At 37.2% G+C, this 22,498-nt stretch overlaps 1 protein-coding gene across 1 annotated transcript in view; it reads right to left on the reverse strand.

Annotated features, from left to right (window-relative positions):
* WDR7 (WD repeat domain 7) overlaps positions 1 to 22,498 on the reverse strand; it is a 134,971-nt gene that overhangs the window by 96,452 nt on the left and 16,021 nt on the right. Inside the window, exons 12-18 of the mRNA XM_009274738.1 lie at positions 21,742 to 21,937; positions 20,309 to 20,523; positions 13,375 to 14,144; positions 12,697 to 12,785; positions 8,893 to 8,982; positions 6,648 to 6,766; positions 4,896 to 5,019 (exon numbers count right to left, since the gene is read on the reverse strand). Of these exons, the coding sequence (XP_009273013.1) occupies positions 4,896 to 5,019; positions 6,648 to 6,766; positions 8,893 to 8,982; positions 12,697 to 12,785; positions 13,375 to 14,144; positions 20,309 to 20,523; positions 21,742 to 21,937 (1,603 nt within the window). The remainder of the gene's footprint in view (positions 1 to 4,895; positions 5,020 to 6,647; positions 6,767 to 8,892; positions 8,983 to 12,696; positions 12,786 to 13,374; positions 14,145 to 20,308; positions 20,524 to 21,741; positions 21,938 to 22,498) is intronic.

Raw genomic sequence — 22,498 nt, forward strand, 5'->3', positions numbered from 1 at the left:
AAAAATTTTTTACAAATTTTAAGAAATAAAAAAAAAAAAAAAATCTATTGAATGAGAATGATTAAACATTCCCCAAAAAACCCTGTATGGATAAAGCCAAAAGGGGAGAAAAATAGACAACATGCAAATATGTCAGGCAATAAGTTATCTTTTCCTCTCAATGAAAATCCAGTAAGAAGGAACATGTATTCCTGGACACAAGTGTTTTCTACATAATTCACAAAAAATGTCTTAGAAGCACATTTAAGAAGCAAAAAGATCATAAACCCCTGAATGTATTAGAAATAAGCCAGTTGACATATTAGAAAATACTGGAAAATTAAGATATACTTGTACTAGAAACTTACACCATTATTACAATTATACTATTTACTGCAGCATCCTAAACTCATTATTCATTTAATACATTAAAAAGTTGCAGCACAAAATTATTTGCCTTACTTCTTTGTGCTCTTTTAAGTCAAACCTTGCACGAGTAAGATGATCAACCACACATATAAATAGCAAGGTCTTTGGGGTCCAATCAAACTATCCTTACTCAATGAAAACTCCCATTTAAATCGATGGAAGTTTAATTAAGTTTTACTCAGTTAATCTGGCTTTAAATAAAACTTTAACAGAAATATAAGCCTACCAGAAATACATTCATAAAAAACTGACAACAGCATATTTGTTATTATAGACTTTTCATATTTATTTTGCTTTCCAGTGATAACATGGATTACTATTTGAAGCAGTTTAGAGAGAGACACAATTTAAGGATATCTATTTAAATGTCTTTAATTTTGTACTGCCACATGTAAGATTTTCACTTAAAACGAAACAGTAATTTGATACAAACATTTACCTGAATGAACTGGGTTTTAGCAATATGGGAAGCAAGAGAAACGTCTATACTAATTTCTGGGCAGAATGTATTGAAAACAGATTTCTGCAGAGACTGACCAGCACTGCCTGCACCCCGGCAGCCCGTGACAGGCAGCCTGCCTGCCTCGCATTAATTCACTTCACACTGCTCCGATCGATCCCGGGCAGCTCCCAGCCGCCCCACGTGCTGCATGTCTGCCGGCTCCATCCGCATCCCACACGCACACAAAGGCCGGGGCAAGATAACCTTTTGCTTTCCATTAAAGCCATAGTAGCCATTTTTCTATCTGCAGTAACATCACATATGTAAAAATATGCCTGTCCCTCCAGGGCTTGGCGGACAGACCCACCACCAAGAGCTTGCAGGTGTCCCACTGCACAGAGCACCGAAACGATGCCTTCAGCGTTTTAAGAAAATGTAACACTGGCCAAGGTAAAAGAAAGTAAATAAAAGAAAGAAAATAGAAACATAATATTCAGCAAAGGAATCTCTTTAAAAAGATAACTTAATTTGCAGAATCCATTTGATGCTGAAGATAGCCTTTGCTCTTAAAAATAAGCAGGTAGAAAAAGGCAGTAGCATTTTTCCATTTTTGAACTTCCCCTGAAAACACGTCCTCATGGCAAATGCCCCACGCACTATGTAACATTTCAGAAACAACCGTATGCTGTGAAAATGAGGAGCAGACAAGGCCATGGCAAGTATTTACAGCCGCATGACATAATCTTAGTAGATACAAGATGAAGCTTTAAAAGCTTAACTGTTTTCCTCCCTGTGGGAGCCTGAAAAATAACAAACACCTGCAACATCTCTCATAGGTTTAATTCATAGCATCACTTACACATCCATTCCCATTCGATGTGGGGTCAACAAGCCGACGTGCCGATTTTGGATTTGAAGGCCCAAATAAAACAAAGATTTATTGTTCCCCCTACAAGGCATTGAGGAATGAAGCCTAATGTGTCTGAACATCTGAACTGCAAATCGTGTGAGGCAGAAGCCGTGCAGGCAGCTCTAAGTGAGCAGCTCGGAGCCATGACAGTGTAACTGGGCCCATTTGAGGTGGTCCCCACAGCACAAGCTGGTGGTGTGCTGGCAGACCCACAAAAGAGAAAATAAGATCTGCTTGGCTTTCTCCCTGCTCCTCCACCCCACCATCTACAGGGGACAATAATCTCTCTCGCATCAGTTAAAAGATCATTAAAAGATAACCCTGTGCGAGTCTGCCTGTCTTTCAAGTCTCCTGCCTGAACACATTTTATCAAAACGCTGGGAGACATGCCAGTCGCTTGATCTGTACGAGTAAGGTCATGTCCCAAAATTGCTATTGGATCTGAGCACTGAATATACAAACGGGGAAAGATTTCATCTCTGTTTGTTAGTACCACACATTTGATTCATTCAAGAGCCAATTAAATGCATATGACAAAGTATCTTCTATCAGCAGCAAGCTTCTATTAGTGATTACCACTTGTTTTAATTAAAACAAACCTGTTAATGTGCAAGAGAAGCACTGTTTCTACATCATGCATATAAGAACTATTGCAGAGTAATAACATATGCTGGACACAAAAATATGCTGATAATTTATGCCCCTATATCAAGAGACAAAATTGGGAGAAGTGGAGGATGAAGGAATCAAAGCAGTATTTTTTTATCTTTCATATTTCTTCTCCTTACCTTTCTAGCATAAAACTATACTTGTCAGAAGTCCATTGCATCCATTTTGGCCCTCCTAAATAATTCTTATCCCCTTCAATTCCTCCCCAGACCTTTAAAAAACATGTCATTTTTTAATCACGTCTTACAATGTAACTAATATATACACTTTACTCTTTACCCACAACAGCAACATCTGTAGCTCCTTATTTTGTTTCTCCTTTCTGATATTGTAATTATCCTTCTTCGGAGCGTCAGCATCTTTGTGTACATTCATACAGACAGTAACACTACCAAATGCCTTCTCAGCCCTGTCATTCAGGAGAACCACAAACTCTGTAACCTTAATTCACACAGTTTTCAATACTGTTAATATGAAAAAATTAATTTCAATTTGCTAGTCATGACCTGTTTGAAAGGTTTTCAATATCCGTGTTTTCACAATATTGAACATTTACATTCAAGTCATTCATTCAGCCATGCTCAGCTGATTTCTCTATTTTATATTTTCTTCCTGTGTTTTAAAACTTTCTTGTTCTGATAGATAAGCACATCCTAATCTAGCGTTAAAAAAAATGCTATGCTTTGATTTGCTAATGACTAACATAAAGGCCAAAATACTGCTGTATGCGTATTTGAATTGAATGCATACAAAATACTCAAGTTTTTTCTTAAACCAGTCAGTCCCTAACTGTTGCCATAAAAATGCACGCCATGCTTCTAACCTGAGCGCAAACATAAGCACAAGAGGCAGAACAAAATATTATGCTTCCAACTGATGCACATGTAAAGCAGAACTGCATACCCTTCTCTAAAACTTTCAAATGTAATTGCTTAAGTAATGAGCAGTACCAGAAATAGCAAATTATTGAAACTAATATGAATTACTGGTTGCTTTCAAGTACATTAAAAAGAAGTTCCTTTTTGGAAATAGTCAACTGGCTAAAGCAAGCACTACAGAGTGGTTTATATACACTTCACCAACACAATTACGTCCATAACCTTGCACCCAACAAGGTCATTCAGTATCGCTCCAGCGAAAAGAAATTAGTAATCATCAACAGTTGCTATAGCAGCTACTCCTGAGAGTAGAGGGCAACTATAGCTGTATTCTACAAACTGAGTATAACCGACCTCAGAAGAAGATCAATTAAAAAATATGTCCTAATATACAAAATGGCACAAATATCTATCAATATGAATCAAGGCTCTTTGGCATATATATACAACATACTTTCACTTATTATTCACTGCTTGGCTGCACATCTAACTGTGCAACAACGTCCCTGTAATAAGGCAAATGCTACATGGCTAAAGGCTGTAATTAACAGCTTAGTCGTACCAACAAATTCTCAACGTCACTTTAAAGTAGTGTTCTGTGTAATTTATGCATTCAATTTAATAAGATTATTACACATCTCTCAAAAATCAATTGGTATTTAATAGATCTTTCTCTGAATAGAAATTACATTCTTCAGTGGAAAAAGAATCTCATTTTAAGAAAGATGAACACCTATAACTTAAAAGCAAACATTCTCATTCATGAAAATAGAAATTTTTACTGGTTTGTTATATAAGGCAGATGCGTTTGGACATTATTCTATAAAAGCAAGTTTCTAGATAGAGAATTGAATGGAGCGTCTCATGATGCTGACAGATCTTCCAAGAATATACTCTTAAGAGTCTGTACAATCTCTGCTTTAATAACAATGAATAAAATGAAAATAGCTATTTTGGAGAAAAATACAACAGATTAAATAGTGGTCAGTAGCTTTTTAACTTTTTTGGAGAATAATCTTTACCCAATACCTCCTTGCCACACTTGGTAACCAATGGCTTTGAACACCCGACTGGGCAGGCGTTGCATCAAACGTTTAACAGACACTGATCTGACGGACATATACTGCACGACCCTGCATTAGCTCCTTTCAGAATCCTTTTATACTCTTGGGATGCCAAAGGATCCCTTTATAACAATTTCTATAATCTAATTATACATTCTTTGAAAAGGAACATCAGTGGTTTACCACCAGCACCTTGTAATTTTATCAGCCCCTTTCATAGCATGTTTCTTCCCCGAAACCTCTGAACTACAGCCTAGCCCCTCAACAGCAGGGACAGCCTTTGCAAAAGACACTCCAATCCCAATCCCAATGTACTGAAGTGTTCGATTTGCCTAATCAACATTAGTGACCTTAAGTGATTCCATGATTGTGAAATTACTTTGAAAATGTCAAGAAACTTTTCTATATAACCCTAGATTTTTCCCCTAGAATGGTAGTACTGTTCATAATTTTGTGTACAAAATGCCTTTTTTCCTTTTATCTAGCAACCAAGTTATTTTCAGGTTTAACACAGCATTACTTACGCGATATAACACTGTCAATGTACTGTGGTAAATAAGGAGCCCATGCATCAATGGTTTCTTTCCGACCCGCCTGCTCGATTCTTCTCAGTTCTGCTAGCAACAAGGCCTGGGCAGCTTCTCTTACCTGTAAAGCCAACAGGAACGTCATACAAACTCAAATATCAAATATTTATCAGTATGCTTTCAGTATAATTTAGCAAGAACAAAAGAAAAAACTTCTACAGAAAACTAAACTAAGCTTTTAGAAGACCATTTTTTCCCACCCCTCCCCACCTTAAACACAGAAGCAAAACAACCATGAATAGGACATGCCCCAGCTATGACGGCTCTCAACAGGACACAGCAAAGATGTGCAGCCCCATGAGAAAACTAGGGGATGAACGTCACAATTCAGTCCCCGGCAGCAGTGCACTGCATAAACCAAATAGCTGTCGCACCTCCTCCTGGCCTCCATGTACATGCCTTTCTCAGCACAGACAGCAAGACCGACCAAGGCCATCTCCCATCCCGTAAAGTGAACGGCGACACAGGTTTTGCACTCAAGGAAATAAGGCTGAACCTTATGTTTGCGCCGATGCATTGAAAGGCCACCAAAAATCTAGTTTTCTAGAAGCAACTTGTGGTCACCCTTCTATACAGCGTTCCAAAGTTGGGTCCAAAATTCCAATTGTGCAATGGATGAAGTTTTCTTAAGTATCGTGAATGTTACAATATAAAAGCAAAACAAAAAAAATCTCTTAAAAATATTTTTTTCACATGATATTTACTAATTTACTACATATTATGGAAGACTGAACAATGAAAGCAGAGGAAAATATACATAAAAAGGTATCCCAAAGTTTAAAAAAAAAATTCTGGGTTTTTACACCAACAAATACAAAATACTATCATGTACTATTTGTCCCCCCATTAATAGCACTTGTTCCATCTGAAGAGTTCATAAACACACATTCATAAATACACACATTATTTTTGGTCTAAAAGATTTAACGCACAAGGAAGTTAAGTGATTTGATCAAGGTAGAATAAGAAGTTGTGGACAGACGTAATATAAATATGCTACCCTTACACCTAAGGATACCCCGTAACTGGACTTCTGTTGCTAACAAATTTTAATGAGTTTCAAAGTAATTACCCTCTCAGGAAACCATCTCACAGGATATCCTATCTAGCAAAAGAACAGGCAATCAGGTAGCAAAAAACATATTCCCAGTTAAGTTCCAGGACTGCTGAGGACCTACAGTCTACAACCCAGCTCTGTTACTCCTTTCCCACTTGGAAAGCTGCACAGCTAACAAATTTTTTGCCACAACAGCACAGGTGTAGTGTCAAGGCCCACTAGTCATTCATCAAACAGTTGGGTGACAAACCATTTACTGGCTACTGTACACATGCTCAAAAAAAAATAAAGCAACTCAGCAGTCTCTCGAAAAATATAGGGTAGGGGTTTTTTTAATCCTAATAAGATTCTTAATGGAATCATGGAAGTTTTTAATCCAATAATTTCTTTAAAATATATCTACAGCATCCAGAAGGTTAAAAAAATATACATATTTAGACATGATCACTTTTTTCAACATTTTGACAGGTTAACTGGAAAATTAACTTACTAAATCTGAAATAAAAACAGCAGGAGCTTGTGTCAGAAAAGAATTATGTTTTTTTTTTTTTTATATTAAGGGAAAATCTGATCAGTAAAAGACAACATAAAACCCAAAAAACCTAGCAGTACAAAATTACTACTGAAATCACCTCCAAGCATCGATCCTGCCACCTGCGAGCCAGCATCTCCAGAAGAGGAGGTCTGAATTTATCCAGTCCCAACAGGTCGGGGAGCATTACGCAGTGCATAGCAGCAAGCTGGCTCCACCCTGTTAACACACATCACAACAGGAAGATAAACATGATAAACACTGAAGCAACTTTAAGTTCAAAATGCCATCAAGTAAATTCACATTGGCCTGGCACGAATTGTTTCTTCTGCCGTGGGAACCCAGGGCTCACCCCACCTTTACTGATGCCAGCTGACCTCAGGGCAGGCTGTACAGCGCATGTGCTTTCTGTATCAGAGAGGAATGAGCTCTTCCAGGCATAAATCATGCCTCATGAGCTAGCTGGTCAGATCTCAAACATATGCAAGGGTCAAATGAGACATCAGCAGAAGACTGACTCAAATCAGTCCCAATTAAACACAAATATCCCTCTTCCTCCCCAGCCCCTCTCAAAAAGACTTCAGTATCTAGTCACATGTTTGGATTTTAAACTTCAGAGAGGAATGAGCTCTTCCAGGCATAAATCATGCCTCATGAGCTAGCTGGTCAGATCTCAAACATATGCAAGGGTCAAATGAGACATCAGCAGAAGACTGACTCAAATCAGTCCCAATTAAACACAAATATCCCTCTTCCTCCCCAGCCCCTCTCAAAAAGACTTCAGTATCTAGTCACATGTTTGGATTTTAAACTTGCAGCCTTAAGAATATACTCAACATACATACTAAATACAAAAAAGTCCCTAAAAGTCCTATGGCCAATTTTTTTCAAAAGCATAAGCCATGGTTCCGAGTTCAAGATTTAGATGCCCTGTTCAAACCATAATTAGCATTACTTATCATGATATTTAATGTCCTACATGCAAGTGTGATATAACGCAGTTACAGAAAACTTAGCATACAAATTACCACTAGAAAGATTACATAGAATTTTCTGTTCCATTTTAAAAGGTATGCAAATATGTACAAGTGCACATTTGTCCGCTTTCCTTATCTTTCCATCTAAATCTTACTTCAACATGCTTACTTCGGGTACATTTATACTACAGGCCTGCAATATTGTATAGTTAAAGCCAGTAAAGATAAGCATATCAAGCTCAAACAACACAGCTTGTAAAAATGCTTGTAAAGTACTCTAGGCAAAAGACTTCTTTTAGTATTATGCTCTACATTGACTCGAGAAACTGGAAAAATATTTCAGGTGTGCATATAGATCTATGTTTTTAAATTGTCATCAATACTGAGCGTAAAAATCTAAGTATTTTAACTAATAAAGCTCTTCGTGGTGCTAGAAGAAATCATTATGTCAATTTTCCTTAAAGAAAAATGGATTAAAAAGAAGAATTTCCAATTTAAGAGAGCGCTGTTTCTACTACTTCAGATGCATGAAAGCAGGAATTTATAGCTTAGTAATAAAGGCATAAAAAAATTCTGGTTCAAAGCAACTTGCCTACAGGGATACAAGGGGTTTTTGTTTGGTTGGTTGATTTTTGTGCCAATCTTTTTAGCAGAAAGACATTCTTCATAACGTGGATAAATATTTATTAGGAAAAAAATCATCCCCAACACAAAACCCAAGTGGTTTAAGTAAACACTAAGTTTTCATAAGCACCAAAAATAAAATTTAAATGACATGAAACTGATGTTGTGTCTTTCATTTTAAAAGGAGCATTAAGTTTTTAGTCTTTCAATTTGTAACGCAGACTACGGAGTGTTGGTGCTCGTTCATCACAGGAGTGGAAGACCTAATCCCATGCTCCCCCCGGAGGGTCCTCTCAGGGCTCTAGATGAGGCTGAACCTTCGTACCAAGAAGCGGCACTCGCGCGCAGCAGAGAGATGGGACACGGCACCTGCGCGGAACACACCACGCGTGTTGCAGCTTCTCTCCTGCATATACTACCGAGGGGAAAAGGCACGTGTGCTTTCCCTACTTAACAAGGGCTGAGATTTTTTGTCAAAAGACAACAGCAAACCCAAACGAGATCCGAAGTATCATCTTTGATACAATTCAGTTGAGAACTGAATTTACAGACAGTCCAAGACACAAACTATCTGCTCACCCTCTATCAGCATTAATGGCAAAGTATACAAAAATAAACTCATTGCCTCTCTCTTTTGCAAAGAAAAATTCCTACATAGATCAAATTAAAGTCATGTCATAACAATGATAAGGGACATTAGTTGAAAGTAAAAGACAAACAGATAGAAAAGTGAGGAAAGAATACCTTCATTGACTAAGAAACAGGTATGTAAAGTAGGAGCAGTGTCAGAGCCAGAGTGACCAGCTTCAGTGCTAGAAGAAACAGCAGGAGCAACTTGCAGAGGAAAGAAGAAGAAATAAAGAGAAAAAAATAGGAAAGTGAGGATAGCAGCTTCTGAAAAACAGATTAGTATCACTGAAGAATGAAAAACAAAAAACTAGAGGAAACTGTGATAATATTAAACTTAAAAAAATTCTAGGTTTTACAAGAAGTGCAATGCCAGTGAGAGGAAGACATGCAACTGCAGAGAAACACAGATACACTAACAGAAACTTGCATCGTTTGAAAAGACAAAAGTACCTGTAAATAAAGCGATTACAAATGTGTCTTTAGATAGCTAGATTTGGTTTGACAGCACGGTTGACTATGAATTTTAAGAACAGGAGTTTCGCTGCTTCTTCTTGTGCTTTCCCCATATTTAGATAGATTTGGAATTCGCACTACTCATTAAAAACCCTAGAAATAACCCCTTTTAAACCTTGGCTGCCCCATCTGTCACTCTTAAATGTCACAGAATGTATTACTGATGGTTAGTTTTAATAAATGTGTCTCCATTCAGACAATTTTAAGCCTATACCAAAGAAAGGACTAAGAATCTAAAGCAGAAGCATACAAAGCGCACAGTGTAAGACTACAGACAAGCAACTACAGAAGAGCACAGTTCAAGTGTGTTACTCAAAACATTATCCGTGACATTTATTTCATAAACTGCATCATTTCTTGGTGCAAATGTAATTTAAAAGCAGTTCTAAACATTATACTTCCACTAATGCTTCATGACTTAATATTATCACATGAAAAGATGCGCAGACCTTATGGCATACACATGCTACAACCTGAGGTCAACGTGGAGATTTAGAGGTCATTATCTGACACTTCCTTCCTATAGAGAAATTACCATATGTCATGCACAAGCATCTTCAAATTAATCCCCCTCTCTTATTCCGTTGCAGAACAACAATGGGTTCAAGCTCCTGAACCGATTAAGCATTGTCTTCTGAACGGTCTGTTTGCTTTTCATGCAGTGAACTTCTTTTGTTACTGTGGGACACCTGCATCAAAACTACTTTTTCCATACTTTCCACACAAATGCGTCACGATGGCACGTGTACAGTGACAGGCCTACTAGCGTAAATCACTTCATAACAGCAAAACCTAGTTTCAGTAGATGTATAAAAAAGCTATTTATTTTATGAAAAAGATTGTTTGTAAAAACACAAACCCACCCCATACTGAAACTAAAGTCTTACTCTGAAGTTTCTTTTTTGCCTCGTTTTGTTGTAGTTGCCAGCTCTCTTCCGACATCAGTAATTACAATAATCACTGTAATGGAAGCAGCTGGCCCTGTAGCTGAGCTCATATCAAGAAAAATACAGGTCAAATTGATGGAGATCAAGTATGTCAGGAAATGCATTAATTGTATCTCCAATTGATTTTTAAGAACAGTAACACTAGAAATTTATGAGTAGCAAGATACTGCAAGTAGTGCACAATGGGATGTAAAGGTAAGACACTGAGGAAACTTACAACCTAAGAGTACCACTTAGAAACAAACCCATCTTCCCCCAAGAGCATGCAAGACATGCCACCAGACACAGAAAAAGATGACAATTTAGGAACAGGAGTATTTTTCTATATTTTTGTCATAACACAGAATTTAATTTTTATCAATTGTTTCTCAGGAAGTTATAAATATTTCCACCAGGTAACTAAAGTATGTCTATCCCCAAAATTAGCAAAGCTATTTCAAATAAGAGTTACATAATTGTCATTCAGGAAAGAAAAACCATAATGGAACTATATCTTCAAAAACAACACACAAAGACCCTCTCTGTGACGAATGTTTTTTCTCGCATTGAATTTGCCACATAGACACCACCTCTGAGAAATCCTGACCTTTCAAATAATTATCTTTCAAAGAGGAAAAGTAAATGGCTGTAAAAAAAACAAAACAAAAAACCAAAACTGAGAGAGCTCTACATGTTGAGACAACAGCCCTGATTTTTTATTTCTGCTTGTTGTTATTGACTGCTACTTCTCTATTTATGTAGCACCCTTGATCATGAAAAAAGCTTGACGCATAGCACTCCTGAAACTGATTTTCCCTTTCCAACCAAACATCACAGTAAATTAATGCTTATATTTAGGAAAATAATATATACACACAAATGTTGCTGATGGGCAACTTTCCTCCTCAGATATAAACATCCCCCTTTTTTGCACCCGCGTGAAGAAAATCACACAGTTGATATATGTTACCTGTTGTGCTTACTAGCTCTCTAATACAAGAGCAGTTCCACAGTCTAAAGATATATTTAAAGATGTACATATGTCTTTAATGTCCATCTTTAAAGACTGTACATTGTGGTAAATACCACAATGAAAAAGTATTTATATTTTGCAAAATGCAATTATTTTACAAATTGCAAGTTTCTCTGTATTCCTATAGCTTGAAAAGACAACGTTCTAATAGTTAACAGTTAAAAATAAAAGATAATTGCCATTTTCAAAGGAAATTTCAAATAAGTCCTGAAGGATATCTGCCTTATAGATTACTTAAAAAAAATAACCAAACACATCATGGAAAAAAAGAAAAACCTTTCCTCTTCTGCCCTACAGTATACACGCACAGCTGGGCTCACATCCACAAAAATCCCAAAGAACTCTAAAAAGAGCAATGATGTGTATACCTTTCCTCTTTGTTTTAATATACAGCAAAACATGTATGACAAAGGTTGCAAACATACATTCCCCTCAAGCCACAACAACCTTCAACTGGTCCCATGCGGATTTTATTCCCCTGTTATCCCCAGCGGGTGAATACTGGCCCTCCCCTTCTGGGCACCGCAGGTGTACTGCACTGCGCTGCCTTCGCTCCCCACACGAGCCAGCACCAGCTGCCTCCAAGAGTCGGCCCACACTCTTCCCAGCAGTTCACTTGCTCCTTAGTTTTGAGCTCCGGTCAGAATTGGCCACATCATGGCGGTTTACATCTACTTTATTTTTGGCATTAAGAGGAGTAGTTCATTTACTCCATCAAACTGCAGCTCTAATTTAAAGAGCGAGCAGGAAGGTGTCTCCTCCTTCTCCATCTCTCCAGTCCCAGCAGGACTGTTCCCATGTGCTCCTGCTGCCCGGAGGAAGCTCTAGTCCCCGCTCCACTCAAAAATTCATGTCTAATCTTGTGTACATCCTTCTTTCACATCACATCTTGTTCTACTTCCTGTACTTAACCATCGTACTTATGAAAGGAAAGATACAATGCAGACTATTAAAGGATCCTGCAGTATCATCCACTGCCACCTTTCATAACTGCAAGTGATGAAAATAGCAGCAGCCATAAAAGTAGTGTTAGAATAAAATAATTTCTTCCTCCTTCATAAAAAGGAGAGGAAACGTATACATACTACTTAGATGTGTTTACCTTTATGCTTTAGTTTATAACATACGTAAACATTTTTGTATTAGTCTGTATGGCCCTTAGTTACAGCCTTTAAACCTCTTACTATCACCTCAACACCAGAATGTTCGGGAGCACTTAAAATATGCAAAAATTCATTGTCAGGGAATGACTTCATGACAGTATCAGCATTTTATATTGATTCTTAAAAAGGTCTTAGTCATTAAAATTTTTATCTAGAATATTACACTACTTTTTCCTCCAACACAGAAGCTAGCAATACTTTTATCACTTGATAGTAAGGTGATAACTTCAGTGTCAAGAGCTGAAATGACATATCAAATTGTTCCAAAGCAAGTGATTTTTACCTTGCTTAATTTGTCCTTGGGCTGCATGACTTGAAGTTGAAGGAGGTGCCTTCACTTTTGACATCTCAGGAGTGCCTGGCCTAGGTGGCCTAAACACAAAATATACATGAAAGGGGAGAAGGAGGAGGATAGGGGAAGAGAAAGGGAAAAAAGAAAAAAAAAAGAAAAAAGAGATATTATTTGCTAAAGATTCTGTGACTAAACAAACTTTGAAAAGCAACGCTATAAAAACCAGTCAGTTTGACAGGAAAAGAAAAAAAGATATATCTCATTTACAATTCCTAGATAGGCTTATTTTTTGGTGATAAAAAGTTCATCTGTACATTTTGATTTATTTAGAATTTGACCTACTCGTTATAAAAACTCTTTAAAAATAATAAGCACTAAAAAGGAGGACAAAAATGGTGTCTCAGACCTACCGGCGCATATGTTAATGCAACTCCATCTTCTATTAATGTTGTAAGTTACATAACTCCATTCAAAGCAATATAGTTATCTTGGCATAAAATACTACATTCAAGAAAGAAGAAATACACTCGGTTCCATCTAGGTACCAAAGGTTTTCATAGCCATTTAATACATCAAACCCCACAGTAAAATTAAACAAAATAAAATGCTGTATTAAAATAGAGAATCTGAAAGAAAGTTATCACAAGTTCAAGTGAATATTCACCGTACCTGCTCGGACCTTTCTTCATGTGGTCTCCGATAAAAGTTGCATTGGTCATACTCATCAGTGTGTTGGCCAGTGAGATAACAGACAGGAGATGCTGAGTGGTGACAGCACGTGACACACCGTACGTCCCCTTTCCCAGTCCTTCTGTGACGGACGTTTTCCTTCCTAGCTCCACACTATCATACGATGGTTTGCCTACAGGCTGATTATAGCCAGGAAGCATCAGAGACATGTGGCCTCCTCTAGACAGGAGGCCAAAGGACACTGAACAGTGTGGCTTAAGCATCCCAAGACGATCAAGGCAAAGCTCATCTAGAACAGAATTCAGGCCCCAGGCATGAAGACAGGACATAAAAAGCTTTGCTGTATCCATGGTTAGATTATATTCTAATAAAGTTAATGGCTTAGATTTGCTAGAGCGATATTCTGGGTCACTGTCTTCTCTTCTCTGTCTTATCGATTCTTCATCCTCATCTTCATCATCAAGAAGATGCTCTTTTATATTCTCTTTGATTGTTTCCTTGACCTGCTGGAAGAGGACAGCTGCTCGTTTACCAGTCAAAAAGGAGCCTCCTTTGTCAGACCCGCCAGAGGCTTTCTGTAAATTCTCCGGAGAAATGAGTGCAGTGTTGGGTCTGGAGGCTTCCTCAGTCAGTAGCTGAATAATCAGGGCTTCTACGTCAAAGAAGAGCACATGTATATCTGGATCTGTTAAGTTAGTCTTTATAGCTTGAACCATCAGTGAGTTATGCGAGTATTTCGGTAAATTTCCCTGAAAAAAGAAAAAATTGAAATTTAATTGGATTACTTTCTTAACACTTTCCACAAAGTTAATTCACAAATTAAGGAAGCTGTGGATGATTAAAGTTTGAAAACTCACAGGGGTATAAAACATGTTATGACAAATGTTATGAAAATATCAGTGAACAATTTTACAGCATTTTTCACAACGTCAGGAATTTCAGACTTGTGATCAAGTGTTACACCCCTAAAATACAGAAATTTCACTTGCAGAAGTTTATCAGATAAATAGAGCTCTAGATAAGACAGAAGTTCACATTTCTTTCTCATGAATTCTAAAAGATAATAGTTATACTCAAAGGAACAATAAAATTTCAGACAAATGTTGAAAATATCAGTGAACAATTTTACAGCATTTTTCACAACGTCAGGAATTTCAGACTTGTGTGAAAGTGTTACACCCCTAAAATACAGAAATTTCACTTGCAGAAGTTTATCAGATAAATAGAGCTCTAGATAAGACAGAAGTTCACATTTCTTTCTCATGAATTCTAAAAGATAATAGTTATACTCAAAGGAAAAAAGTCAGAAAAGGAGATCAGACAAAAGAACATTAACATAAGTTTTTAAGTGTTGTGAGAATTTTATTCTCTCCATAACCAACACAAAATTATGCTCAAGTACTTAGTTTCCTCAAACAAGTAAAAAAGAGGATATTTTAACAGAAATAAACCCTGTTCAAATGTAAGTAAAATATCATTTCTCCTCGTTTACAATTTAATTAACAACCTGAAAGACATAAGGTTGAATATTCATGTTTGATGCACAGAATTACAAAGTCAGAGCCAGAAAAACCTACAGGAGAAGCAGTTCCTAGGCTCAGTGATGAAGAAGCATTCCTGACGCTTGTATTAGTCACTGTAGAAGTTAAACCCTGTGCTCAGCTGACAGCTGAGTCTAAGGGAGTACATAAAGACCATTACCCTACACAAGTCTAAGAAGGGCTGCAGGAGAAATGGTATTTCTTCCACAACTGATATAGGCTGAATGGTTTGTTCAGAAAACATCAACCTTTGCTGAAAGTAGAATTAACCCCAAAGTTCTTAATATATCACCAAGAAAAGCAATACAGTCAAGGCTCCTATGCCTTTTCTCATCTGTAACTCAACAGCCTTAACATGAATATAAACTCTTTCAGTTTGGTAGTCTAAAATTTTCATTCTCTAGGCTCTTTTTCAAAGCACATCTTACAGCAGGGTAGTTATTTAGAAATTAACAAGGCTTGCAGTTTTTTATATATACACTGTAGATATATTTACAAATAGGTATGCATATATATACACATACACACTATAAATATACACAAACTATTTATATAACTAACATACACTCTATATATCATGCAAAAATTTGTACATTCTGTATATATACACTAATTTGTAATAGGTTTTTACCCTATGCTATATACATCCTGATATATTGCTTCCTTTGTTCACTGACGTGAAGCAATGCACACATCTTATGAAGCCTTAAATACCCTGGGCCATAGGAGTGGTCACCACTGAAAATCTGCTGAGCTGTAGAACTACATTATTTCTACCAACACCCATTATCTTGCATTTTTCAACCCCTTCCATTCTACTTCTGAACGCTAACAAATGTATTTATCATTATGAATCACAGAAATAAATGCATATTCTACTTAACATTTTATAATTGGCAAATTGGACATGTGTATGTACCATTTATTTTCTCTCTCAAGGACTTTTTTCAAGACAGTAAGCATTTCTAGTCCTACAAGTACTTGGCTGCTTTAAGTTTTGTACAGATTTCATAGCATGTGTTTGAAAACTGAAGTAATTTTTATATATTCCTTTTCCATTATAGCTGTAAAGACCCCCAAAACACTGTTGGCATGAACGAATATAATATCCACCACAGCATGTTCAATTATTGTTCCAGTGTATAAACCTGGTTTTCAAATACGCATATTATTTTACTTCTCAAGGTTCTCATTCACAGAGATTTGTCTCTCGTAAAGCACTCTGCTTTTTCTGTGGCTATTAGATACTGTATATCCCTGAAGAGTGTAAGATTGCTTTTTACAGGAAAAATCTTCAGAGGAAAACCTGACCTCCCCAAAGTTTTACATTAGCTTTATATTTGGAAACCAATCTGTCCAAGAGAGGCTCAGTACTCTGACCCGCCATCAAGAGCAGCTGATGATCCAGCCACAGCTTCTTCGTGATTAATTTCTGAGTGCTACTTCAGAGCAACTCAAGAATAACCTCTCCCCCTTGACTGTTTCGCAGCAAGAGGCCCAGGGGAAAAAAATAGAGTAAGAAACTGCTCCTTTAATCCTGCCTAAACATAATACGCAGAAAGTCGATTTATCTACAACAATCCGCTATGTTAGTCTTATTTGATATTGTAATCTTAATTTTTCTACCACACTAATACTTTATTTAATTTGCAGACTCTTAATTTAAGGCTGCTAATATTTCGCTTACTTAGAATGAATACCCACGTATATTTTACTGTATGGTGTTGAAATGGAGAAGAGCAAGTACAATTATTGGTTTGCTTGCTGCACTTGCTAGTTCTTGCTCACTTTCAGAGGATGATTCTCAACAAAAACACATAAATATTTTACATTATTCCAATGCACTCGTTTTGTAACAAACCAACCAGATACCAAAAGCACACACACAGAGCAATATTCAAAACGTATCATAAGACTTTCCAACAATGAGTGCAGACCTGGCAAAATGTTCGATACCATCTGCTATTCCACTAGAATCAAATAATTTTAAGTTTTTGTCTTTCCTCAAATTAAAATTCATTTAACTTATGTAATGAAGTTAAGGCACTACCAGAAGAAAAATTCACATTTGGTCACAGGGATTATGAAAGAAAAAAATTAAACAGAGACCATCTTCCTCGCTCCCTGTTCTTACATTTCTTGGAGGAGCTGCAGCACGGGCTAGCTCACCATGCCAGACAAACAGCCAGGGCCTAACACAACCAGCGCTAGAGCAAACAGCCAAATTCTGCTCCTTCTTTTCCCACGGGCAACTCTGAGAATGAATAAACCATGCTTATTAAATAAATTTGCCGTGAGAAACAAATAATGGATAATTAAAACCAGAATAGAAATAATTAAATGTCAATAAATAATAGCTGCAAATTATGTTCTACAATGCACTGATTTATTGACATATTCCTTATCTATGAAAAAAATCTAGTTATTTTCTCAGAATGTAATGTAGGTGACTTTTTAGGAAATGCTCTCTGGTAATGGTCATAATGGTAAAATTGAAAGCAACAATATAACCAAAATATTTTAGCTATTAATCATCATTGACCTCTGGTATAGAACACATTTTGCTGTGCTATGTATCATGCCTTTGTAGGCAGCAATACCTTCCTTAGATGTGAGGAACCTGCACATAAAACACATACATTTTCACAGCATCTACAAATGCAACATTCATACTCACATATGCGAACAGTTGTCCTGGATGCAGCAGGAATAGCAGCACGCAAGTCTGAGCGCACATACACTTGTGGAAACGTGGTGGTGGTGGTGTTTCCACCTAAGGAATGCTCTTTAAGTGACATTTCTTTTCCAAACAGAATATAGCAGAAGGCGGCAAAATAAACAAACAAGCAACAAGAGCCAGGCCAGTGGGCCGCTGGAGCAGAGCTCTGCTGCTCTCTGCAGGTCACAGCCCAGACTACCGAACGCCGGCAGTCCGCGTTAATGAAAAGGAAAACAGAAGCTTGTATTTTCGCTCTTTTTGTTTGGACTCAGGTAACATTTTTGAATGACATTGACAGACTACACGAATTTAATACCTGTCTACTCTGACAGGTCTTTATTGGGAAAAAAGTTGTGATGAATGGCAGAGTACTGGAATCATCAAGAAGGGCAAATGTAAGCAGGACACAACCACAGAATTGCTAAGGTTGGCCATCCTCTAATCCAACCCCCTCCTCAAAGCAGGGTCCACTACAGCAAGTTGCTCAGGGCAAGGAAAGCCTCCTACATACTTCTCTAATACACCACTCTAAGGATATTTTGCCCAGTTTCCTTCAAGATAATTTTGCATTTCCTTCTAATTAATCTTTAATGGGAAGATAAAAATTTAAAACTCAGGCGTCATATTCTTTCTGTGACAAAGTTCATAAAACCCTCACAAGGTCAGGACTTACCATTTCTCTATATTTGGCCAAAAGAAAATGCATGAGGCAAAGCCTAAGAGAAAGCTCTTCCTTCGAGCTCTCTGATGATCTGCACTGACATGCTATTGAGCCCACCAGCTAAACTACCATTTAAGCCTATTTCTAAAATTTACTGTTCGCTTTTCTGTTCCATCTCTACCATCTCTGCAACGTGAGGCTGTTAGCTGCCTGTTAGTTTTCAAAATGGTCAGTCCAAATCCATCAGACTGAGTAATAATTAGGCACACAAAAATTAACATGATATTCAGAACTAACTCTTGTACCATTCTATCTGCCATAAAGAAGTTCCTTAAAATTTTTACACTGTACTAGCTTTCCTTGGGATACATGCCATATTGTACTCTAGTTGCTCTTCAGAACAATAAAATTAATGCTAAAGTGCAAAAATTACTCTTTATACAATTTGAAATCTAAGTTATTTCTTGTTGCAAGATATCAATTCGGAAAAAGAGCTCACTACTAGCTCTTAAAAAAGGAACTGCCCCACATTTCAAACTATTTAAGGTGCTTCCAGCTTATGCAATAATAACCAGGATGGAGAAGAATCATCCTGACTGCAGAGACTAATGTGCAGGCTCGCCGTTCAGCTACTGCTCTAACACCTGAACAACTCTTATCATTATGATATTATCAGAAAGGTCTGCTTAGCAGGGTTCTTAATACGAGCACTTACTTCTTGCTCAGATTGGTAAAGTAGCCTGTTGTTGTACTCGGTAACACCCATATAAATTGTAAAGTTTTGTGCCTAAATGAACACACATAAACATGAAGTGGCTCACACACTCTCTAGACATAGACATACAGCGCTCAGGAACAGTTAATGAGTGCTTTTAACAAGTTACTACAGACAGTTCCATTTGAATTAATCACTTAAATCATAAAACATAATTTAAAAAGTCCTTAAACATTAAGCACTGAAATATTTAGGAATCAACTAAGCCCATTAATATCTTCTAGCATTGAACACTTAAAATATTTCTCAAACCTAATTAATTTTCAGCATTTAAGTTACTTTGGCTCCATTTATATTTATTTGTACATATACTTTAGTAATACTTTTTCTGAACTGTCACACAGCAACAATTACCAAAATAAAATAAAATCAAGCTCTAGCTCCGCCTTTAGCAAGATCTGCAGGAACGTATAAAGCATATCCAGCATGGGGGGGAAGAGGGGAAAAAACAGATCAATGCTGATTCCATTCCTTGAAGTTAGCACAAAACGAAACGGGGAGATTTCCTTCTGACAGATATGGGTCACAGGCTGGTTCCTCGTCTACCCATCGACGCTAAAAGTTAACAGAACGTATACAACTGAGCAAGCATTCCAGACTCTAAGAAATGCTGCTAAATCCAGATTTTAAGTAAATTCAACCTGAGAAAATACAGTAGAATGCACACCATAGTGGGAGGTAGCACCATGAACAGTAACATAAATTGGAGAACAACATCCAGAGATATGTGGAAGGGATTGTGTTTGTTGATACTAAAAATACATTACTACCCATCTAGAAAGGGGTAAGTTTATTTGGTGCATAACCTCTGTTCCTACTGAACCTAGAGAAAAAGACAGTGAAAGCAGTACAGAGTTATAGACAGTGAAGAGGAAGTTTAAAAGCATTAGACTCCAGCAAGGAAAACCACTACCACTGAGAGTACAAAATAGAAAAAAAACGTAAGTGAAACGTGTTTTTAAAACGTAACTCTAGATAACACCACCTGCATTAGAAACTGCACAATGACGTTGAAGAAGGCCGATACTTTTTGTTCCAGGGAAGTGAACTCTGACCCAAGGCCAGGTAAAGCTAGTTTAGGTCTGTCTATTAAAATTTCAGAGGGCATTGGGTAAGACCCTTTCAGTTACAATGATGAAGACTCCCCTATTTTATTCAATTATTTACGGAAACAAACATTTCAGGTACTGCATCAGACAAACTGAAACACGGCTTACCTTGTCAGACGCTTCGGAAGCGAGCAGGTTAGTGGCAAGAGTCTGTAGTTTCTGATGTGCCACATTTTTCAGAGCAGCCAGACTACGCCTAGTCATGGCCTGCTTCAGGTTGACAGCGGGATGACTCAGGGAGTCCACAGCCGCTGGGACTGCCTCATCACAGGCATTCAGGATTTCCACTGCTGTTATTCCCATCACACACCTGTCCAGCGCACCTGCAAGTATTTTGAAAAGCATGAGCTGGAGCAGAAAAAATTGAATGTCCAAAATATCACAAGTACAACAATGTGTGAAAATAATTTACACCACAGGATGCAATGCATAAAACTTTCTGTTGTGTTAATAGCTATTTTTAGAACTAATAGTCCTAAAGGGATGGAATTTCCCTAAATTTCCATGAAGCTGAAGTGTGTAAGGAAAAAATACATTAACAAAAATCAAGACAAGTTTACCACAATGTGATGCTGTACTGACCAGAGAGCGATGACTGCAGTTGCTCAACATTTTTAGTGGAAGACTGTTTTCAATCATTTTGAATTCCCTCTCCCACCCAAATACCTGTTTGGATTAAATTTTCCACGATGGATCTCTGGTTCCTCTTTGCTTCCTAGAGCTTCAATAAAAAACAATTCCTATCTAGTTTTCACAATAAGCTGAAAATAATATTCAGACACTATTGCAGGTTTGTGTGTTTTTCCTTCAAGTGAGTTAAGGAGTTAGATGGTATTTACATACTGCATATATTTTGATGCATTTTTTCCCTCACCTTCTCCCTTTAAAATATCACAAAATTTTCTACAACAAAGCTGTTTTTATTTTATGCCTTGTTGCCCATTCTGTTAAGGCTCATATTTAGTTTCTTCTAAACTAAGCATTAGTCCCTTTTTGGGGAAAAAAAAAACCAAACCACACTAAACAACAAAACAATAACCCCCCCCCCAGACAAACACTTCCGTCACTCTACAGATGAAGAAACTATTGTAGATTCAAGATGCTGCACTTCTACACCAAGCTTTCAAGAAAATTGCTGAGGAAGCACGGACACTAATAAACTGAGAAGACACTACACGTGCAGCCAACATTTTAACCGGTCTCTCTAAAGATAACTAGGAAAACATGTAGGGGGAAGACAGCCACAGCAAGCAATACTTCTCCAAAACTAAATGAGTTATTCCAAATACTAAAATATGTATGGAACCCAGCACAGCAAGCTATACTTCTCCAAAACTAAATGAGTTATTCCAAATACTAAAATATGTATTTAACAAAAGCTTACATAATCTACAAATTTTGGGAATATGTGGAGTGCTAAATTTCCAAATGTAAATGTGCAAAAAATGTTAAGTCTTCTCTCAGATACCACTTATACAGAACTATAACCAAATATATATATTAAAAAATTGTTTAATCAATGTCTTTGAACTTAACCTTACCAGTATCCATTTGCCAGACGTACACAGACCCATCTGAACATCCTACCACCAGATAGTCATCGGAAGGCCTCCATTTTATTACTTGAATAGGGAAAAGGTGACGGGATGCCAGCATGATGCATTTTTTCTCCCGCAGACTCAGAAGACCTACTGAGTGATCACTGGCAACAGAGCAAATACAGTGCTGGACTCTTGCCTAATAAAAGGAAAAAAAAAAAAGAAAAAAGAAATCTTAATCATAATGCAGAGAGTTTGCATTTAATAATCTCTTCTTCACTGGACCAAGCATGGTGATCAACAACCTGTTTTAGAAACAAAAAACAGGCACATAAGTCTGTGGCTAATCTCACTGAGGTCACTAGAAACAGAATTTCACTTGCAGAAATTCCCTTGAATCCAACCTCTTGCATATCACAAAAAGCACACAGGTTATTAGAACCTATTTTGTTGAGCAAAAAAGAGAAACCACAGTTTTCAAGTAAATCAACGTCATTTTGTTCATTAAATTCTACCTATTCATCCAAGTTATGAAAGAAAAAATTGCCTTTAAAACCTGTGGGGTAACTGGTGGGAATGCTTGCCTATCACATTTGCAAACACCTTCAGGGGAAAGATGGCTTCCACGTCGAAATCCTCTCCCACTGTTAATGACATGTATCATAAAATGCCAAGCATTTCCTTAGCTAGCTAGGTTTTAATATCTAGGTTTTCCACTATTTTTAATCCTTTACGTAGCTAAAACATGATGTGAACAAAA

This window comes from Aptenodytes forsteri, unplaced genomic scaffold (assembly GCF_000699145.1).
Source record: "Aptenodytes forsteri isolate BGI_AS27 unplaced genomic scaffold, ASM69914v1 Scaffold112, whole genome shotgun sequence".
NCBI lineage: Eukaryota > Metazoa > Chordata > Aves > Sphenisciformes > Spheniscidae > Aptenodytes > Aptenodytes forsteri.